This window comes from Cajanus cajan, chromosome 5 (genome assembly GCF_000230855.2).
Source record: "Cajanus cajan strain Asha chromosome 5, NIPB_CcT2T_4, whole genome shotgun sequence".
NCBI classification, from domain to species: Eukaryota; Viridiplantae; Streptophyta; class Magnoliopsida; order Fabales; family Fabaceae; genus Cajanus; species Cajanus cajan.
Genome location: NC_138521.1, coordinates 54,900,039 through 54,907,897, shown reverse-complemented (window position 1 = coordinate 54,907,897; position 7,859 = coordinate 54,900,039). Strand labels below are relative to the sequence as shown.

The 7,859-nt window shown below is 31.9% G+C and overlaps 1 protein-coding gene across 1 annotated transcript; it reads right to left on the bottom strand.

The window, feature by feature from the left end:
- Nucleotides 1–2,745: 2,745 nt before the first annotated feature.
- Nucleotides 2,746–7,462, bottom strand: LOC109808079 (acid beta-fructofuranosidase). The gene is made up of 7 exons (XM_020370905.3): nucleotides 6,979–7,462; nucleotides 6,218–6,226; nucleotides 4,376–5,232; nucleotides 3,949–4,110; nucleotides 3,612–3,847; nucleotides 3,369–3,456; nucleotides 2,746–3,249 (listed from the first exon to the last, which is right to left on the bottom strand). Exons 1-7 carry the CDS (start codon nucleotides 7,445–7,447, stop codon nucleotides 3,046–3,048), a joined length of 2,025 nt encoding a protein of 674 aa, XP_020226494.2. The 5' UTR covers nucleotides 7,448–7,462; the 3' UTR covers nucleotides 2,746–3,045.
- Nucleotides 7,463–7,859: the final 397 nt, after the last annotated feature.

The window sequence follows — 7,859 nt, the reverse complement described above, 5'->3', positions numbered from 1 at the left end:
TGTGCTCTTCCTAGCTCCTACCTTCCCGAGTAAAAATAAAATAAAATAAACCAAAAGTAAATTAAAAAAATAGAATCGGATAAGTTTTGATTCAAACATAAAAGATTGACATTGCGTACAAGTTTTTAAATATATGTTTCGGGCTTAAGAGGAACACTAGCAATGGAGATCACCTCGCTCCCACGCTCATATGATATGATAATGCTGTTGAAAGCATATATTGAGTGTTGACATGGGACAACAGACTGTAAAGGTGGTGGCTGGGAATCATAATAATATTCTAGTCGCACAATTCACAACATTCAAGGAGTGAACCAAACTTTAAATGTTGGTTAAATAATAAACCTTCGTGCCATATCATCACTCTTTCCGTTAAATTTTTGTATGATATTTTGTCATTTTTGTTTCTTTCTATTTTAATTTGATTGTTATTTTTTAATATTAGCGAAATATTAAACATTTTTTATTATATTCCTAACTATTTGTTATAGAGAAAACTAAAAAATATGAGAGAATTTAATTAATATAAAAATAATGATTATATTAGAAAATTACATAATAAATTTTATAGAAATATTAATTACATTTCTTAAGTTTTCTCAAAATATTAAATGTCAAACAAAATGGGACAAAAAAATATCATTTTTTTTACAATTATTTTTTAAAAAATTTAAAATATTATCTTTGTTTTTATACATAATAAGAAGAAGAAAAAATGAGTTAATTTTGATCCTAATTATAAAAAATAAAGGTCAAGTTTTAAATCTATTAATCAATAATTTTATTTTATATTCTTAATTTATTATGATTCTATATTTTGGTCATGTATTTATTTTTCATGAAAAGTAAATGCATGTATTAAGCAACTAATATTATATATTGTAATGTCCCGGTCAACGACCGATACATATTCTTCTCGGTTTGGGATACGACGACCACACCCCGACCGAACAGCTCCCTTTCTACATGTACTCGGCCGATGACCGACTGGGTATCCCCTTATAACATCTGTCGGCTTATTCCCGACATCTCTCACCCGCCGTAGACTACTCGGTTAACGACCGAGTATACCCTATGGGCGAGACCTGATCGGTCAGCATCTGACTCGATATCCTCTCGATTGTTAAATATCTTTGATATAATAACTGTTACGAAATCTCCAAATTCTCGGGGCCCAGAAGGCCCACGAACTACAAACTATAAAACTTAAAACCCTAGAGCTAAGGAGGCAGATTACACTTTTGAATGTTCTGGCTCTAAGGCACGATCTAGGAAAAAATCCTAGTCCACCCTTTGGCCGGAACATATATAAATCACACTCATGTTGTAGCGCTCTAGATTTAACATCTCAAACTCTATGACACTTCTCATAACTTCTTATTGGTCACAAGAATTCTTGAATAGTCATTTATAAGATGTTCGATCACCTTTAAGATTGATGACTATACTTACAAATCAACAAAACCTATGGTTTTTTGTTCTATTATCAATTTTTAATCGCTTAAATGTAGTAATAGAATAAATTAATTATTTATATTTTATTTATCTAAGTTGAAATTTGGAAAATAATAAAACCAACAAAAAAAAAGGTAAAAATTAGCCAAAACGAACATAGGGTCGATCTGTCATACTAAAACATCAATTTAAAACATTGAATAACTCAAGTTTTATTAACCCAATCCACTGTAACCTGTGCTGGATATAGAGCTGCCCCGTAATGTGCTATCAGCTCTAATGAGTTTTCAAAATGTAATGTGTTATATACATTTCAGAAGCTAATTTTCGGAATCTTATGACAAAACTCTGCTCTAGACATTAGTTTCCTGAGAAAAAAACAAAAATACTACGATTACAAAAGGAGGTACATTTAACAATGTAGGAGAGTGTATTTAGCACTTACCTTTTCAATTCATTGCTTAATTAATTCGATTAACTTGAATCCAACCAAAATTGATATCTTTAACATAAACTATAACCCATGACATATTAATAAATATTATTTTTGCGAATTATTAATATCTTGTTAAAATCAAATTAGACTAGTTGATTTGACGGTCGAATTGATCAGTTTATCAGTTTGAAAGAACTATAAAATTAATGTATAAAAGAATTAATTGAAAATTGAATGAATCAGTTCAAAATCAATCCAAAAAAGTAAATTCAATCGTTCTTTTTTTTTTTTAAACTATATTTTTTTCTAAAATTTTACATTATTTTATGATAAATAAATAAATATATTTATGAAAAATTATAAATTAAATAAATTATATTATTTATTATTTTTAATAATTTTTTTATAAAGATATAATTTAGTCATTTATATAAATTTATAATTTTTATATCATGATATTTTAAATTTTATATTATATTAATTTAAGATTTATTTACTCTAAATATAAAACTGTTAATATATTGATATATTTTATTAAAATTAAAATTTAAATATTATATTTAAACTTTTACACATACGTTAAAAATAAAAATATATAAAATAATATTTTATTTTAATTATAATTTTATAAAATTATGATATTATAATTGTGTAACATTATTTTATATATTATTTAAATGTTATTATTATTTTATTAATATTAATTTAACCAAAGCTAAATTACAATTAAAACAATTGAATTTTAAAGTCGTATCAGATCCAATTTTAAAAACATTATATCATATGAAAGTGATTTATAAATTATAAAAAATACAATAAATAATTATTAAACTTAATTAATTTCTAGACACATCTAAAAAAGAATTCACATAAAAATTAACATAAAAGATTTTTACTAGAGAATTGGAGAACATTAACATCATATTTCTTTGATGAACAGGTTCTCGCGCAAGCACCATTTTACATTATACGATCAAATTTCAATAAACATTCTCATAAACATGATTGGCAAAAATGAAAGAATGGGCCGTGAGCAATAACCCAAAACTTTGTACGTTTTCATGGGGAGGTCATTGCAGTTGATAAGTACAAATTGCCAACCCAACGTGTTTTTCAATGCTTCGTGACTGAGTATTTTATCTTCAATGTAAATTTTAACTCTTCTGATCAGGGTGGAATGGGCGTATAAATGCAGAATTCATTTGCCAAACTGTGAATGAAGCTGTCACAGTTGCCTCAGTAGCATTGTTGAAAAAGAACAATCTAGCAGCTCCATAGATTGCCTTTGTTGGATAAACCCGAGATGTCACACATGTCCTTCCACCTTGAGCAAAGCTTTCAACAATAGAGTGGTCCACCTAAATTATAGTTATCAGACATTCAATGAAAATTCATTAGTTAACCTGGTTAATGTGCTAAGATTTGTGCTTTTTTGAGCAAGAAAACTAAAGAAAACTAGAAGGCTCTACTTATTTACCAGTATTCTTAAGGAAAACTTTTCGCCTTTAAGTACTGGAACAATGCTCCCATAGATTTGCTTATGAACATCATTTGCCACAGAAGATCTACAAAAACAATAACAAATTCAATAGTGAATTTATAGCATCCTAATGCAAAATTATTTCACGTCTCTAATTGAGTTAATGGGTATAATATTTATTGTGTTTTGGAACCAAAAATAGGATAACTTTCAAGGTTAAAAACAGATAGTCCAATATACCTTGATTGATCTGAGCAAAAGGAGGTCTTAAGAGTTCCGTTGCTTCCTTTAGTGACATAAAAATACACAGGAGTATACTCAGAAAGCCCGTCATCTGCCAAAACCAAAAGACCAAAAGGTCCTAAGGCACCACGTTGTTTAGATCCACCACTAGTGCTACACGTGTACTTCTCGTTGGATTCAGTTGTTTTCTCTAGGGATTCCTTGTCTATCTCAAACTCAGCAACAATGTCCAACTGTCACATTGGCAGACACAATGTCAGGTAATTGAGCTTCACATTTATTCATCTGTAGCTAAATGTCTACAACTTTAGAAACTTGATACCATAATACGAACCTGTGTGGCTGTTTCAATATCCAGTGACACCACTGACCCTGGTTTAGCCTTCAAATTTTTGAACTCATCATTTCTCAATCTCAAACTCTCCACCTCTGCAACAGGCCACTGAAGTAAGTTGCTGCCAGTCTTTGTATCAAGCTGCACCGTTCTTGGAATACTCTGTACAATCAAAATTTAACAATGCTTTTATTAACTAACTATATAGTTATAAAACACATGTACACATTGAAAAACAGAGAGATAAAGCTTTTAAAAAATGTAAAAGGATTCTATCATTTAATTACAAATTGTCATGTACCGTAATTTTGTTGATTTTTACAATATTTGTTCTAAAAGTCATATTTAACGTGATTTTTGATTGATTAACTTCACAAACAATTTTAGTCTCACAAAAAATAAATTGTTATATTATATATAAATATACCTGAACAGATGCCCAACCTTTGGCCACATCAGCATATTCACTGTCAGATTCTCCAATCCAACCCCACAAAACTCTCCTTTCCTTACTCTGATCATAAAACGTCTTGGATGCATAGAATATACCGTAGTCATACCTCAATCCAACACCAACATCATTCTTAGAATCATCTGGTGTGAAAAAAACCTTCTTCTCATCATAAGTCCCTATTGAATAGTAATCATGTCTATCATCATCCAAACTCACTTTCATCACATGCTTCACCTCAGCCCCATTAAAGGAGGTATCTAAGCCATTTGCAGCCTTCTTAGACACAGGGAAGAAGTCCACACACTCCCACATGCCAGTTTTAGGAACAGCACGAAGCAACCCCTCCTTGAGCTCATAGGTCTTGAAGTCCTCAGTGTCATAAACCAAGGCAATGCCAGTTTTGTTGAGCTTGGAGCCTATGGTGATGCGCCACTTTCCTTCAGATGTGAGCCATGCAGTAGTAGGGTCACGGAAGTCCTTGGCACCAATGCCTGGTGGAGGGACCAAAACGGGGTTCCCAGGGTGTTTGATCCAATCCACAAGAAGAGGGTCAGAGGGGTCTGCAGGGTATGCAAGGTTTTGCACTTGCACAGACTCGTTGGTGGAACCTGTGTATAGCATGATGATTTTACCATCGGGTAAGATGGTGGCAGAGCCTGTCCACACTCCTTGCCTGTCATACCATTGATCAGCCACCATTGCCAATGGAAGGTGGAGCCAATGGATCATGTCCCTTGACACCGCGTGTCCCCAAACTATGTCACCCCAAACTGCACCATTCGGATTGTATTGGTAGAAAAAGTGATACCATCCCTTGTAGTACATAGGACCTGGATTATATAAATTGTAGCAACCACGTCAAAATGGTTGTGACTAATTGTTAAGGATTCTAAAATTTGATATTATTAATTGAACAAAAAAAATTGATGTTCGGAATGATGGAAGGAGATAAGGATGAAGTGCAACTGGATTTTTTTGTTTAAATTATTAAAAATGAAAAAGAACGAAACTTAATCTAAAAGAATGCATGCAATTTCATTCCATTAAGTATTATTTTCCTGAATTTGATGGTGTGAGAAGAAATATGTTTTAAGTTAAATTATTCACTCAATCCTTATAGTTGTTACTATTTTAATTTTTTATCTCTATGAGAAAATTATAAGTTTTAATTCTTATACATGCCTAATTTAATCTCTATTGCTTATACGAGAAAAAAAATTGGCGAAGTAAAACCACTGTAAAGACTATTTTGCATCGATAAATTATCACAAAAACATTGTTTTGGGACTTGAGCTTATTTTCTCTGTATTTAGACTAAACTTGAAAAGACGGCAATTATAAATATTAAGTGAATAATTTAACCTATGTTTTTGTTTTTATTTATTATAAAAATATTTAATCAAATAAAATAATAATTTCATTTCATTTCACTGTGTTTTATGACATCTTATTTAATTTTAATTTAGTTCACTCAACATCAAATATTCAATATTACGCGGGTCCCTTTTTAAACTTTGGTGATGCCAAACTCCAATAACGTCGGAAAAGCTATTTGTTTTGCTAATAATTTTGTGAGGCTGACTTAATTTCTGGTATTTTATTGATAAACCAAAATTTCTGGATGTCAAAATCAAATTGTACACTGCCTAGACCCCGCTAAATAAAATTGACAAACCAACTCGATCACGTTATTTAAATGCTATTTATTACGATGAAAGGAGACAATTCAACCCGAAAATTGGTGAACTAGAAGAAAACAAACAATGAATTAAACCAACTAACGTAAACTTTAAGTAAGGAAGAATTGGTCCTTACCATTAGGATCTGAAGCAGAGCAAACCAAGTTCCCCCATCAGTCCAAGCCACATTCACCAACAAAAAAAGAAAATAGGAAGAAAATTAGCTTTAGATAAATGAGAAAGAGTACAAACATTCAAAAGTAAACAAAATATTTTTTATTTCAACTAAAAAAATCATCTGACAACGTCACGAGACGGATTGTGACCCTACAAAATATTCATTTTAAAAAGTTAAACATATTTTATCGGCTAATCTTCGATAATCGTCTTTATCACTTTCCATTGATTTCCTTTTTTTTCATTATATTATATGATCCTTTTCCATGTAGAGAGACCCACAAAATCCCAATCCATGTAAGTTGGAAACTACAAACAATTTACTGCGACCAGGAGAACAACTTCTCGTTTAAATCAAATGACAACCGTTTCTTCAATTCCATTATCTCAGCCAGAGAAAATTATCCGTACGATTCGACATCTCTTAAAAAATGAAGGTTTCATTGATAGCTAATTTCAACTAGTTGACATAGAAAAAAAAAGAATTATTCCCAGTAGATCTCTTTGTTAACATTCCCATGGATCTTTACGTAATATATATATTTATTTTTTTTCTAATGTATTTCTTTTAGAATTTATAAGGTATCTTTTATTCAAGAACCGTAATATAGAGGGTCCAGCTTTCCCTTATTTAATAAAATTATATACTGATTAAATTGGATCTGGTACTTACATGTAATAATTTGTCTAAGAAAAAAGAAGGGATGGAAGAAGAGTTACCATTCATCCAGTTCTCCTCTGGTTGAAAATGAAAAGCAGTTCTCTGCCACGAAAGCATGCTGTTATCCCAAGGAAAGGCTTCAGAAGCTCCTTCTTTAACAGCAAACAACTTGTTGGACGACTTCTCCGACACCCCCGAAGAAACACCCCGCGAAACCGGGTACCATTTGGAAGAAGGCACCGATGTGGGACTGGGACTGTTAGTATTACTACGTTGGTGATCATGAGACACATTGGAGACTCTGTAGCCCCCAAAGGCAACAAGGGAAGAGAGCAAAAGCAAACCAAAAAGAACTACAAGGAGGTCCTTGCGGGAGCGTGGATTGGGAGCTTCATGCGATGAGGTGGGTAACAATGGCTTGCGATGTTCCATGGTGAGAGAGTGTGGGTGAAAGAAAGTGTTAGACAGCATGAGTTGTGAAGTGAATGGGCCAGTGTGAGATGCTTTTATAGGACCCGGAGGAAGCATGGTGGGATGAGGTGGATGAGGTGGGACCCACTTGGAGGTTCAGATTCAGGAATCAGTTTGGGACATCACATGCATGATTGAGGTTCATGGCCCTACACTCTTTTTTGTTCTATGTGGTTCATCAGATTCAAGGGTAGGTGTGTAACTCTAAGGATGGTAATTGGCCAAATTTAGGAAAGGTTATTCATGTAATACACTTTGATTTCGTATCTTTAATTTTAAACAAAAATTAATTTTTTTAGTGATAAGGGTGCCCTTGCAGTTAATGTTTTGAAAAGTTCTTTAACATATCTATAGTAATTTTATCCAATTTAGAAAAGATAAAAACATTTTATCTAAATCAAAAGATATTAGCATTTTTATCACTTCATCATCTCTTGTTATAATATTAATTATATATAATTAAAATATG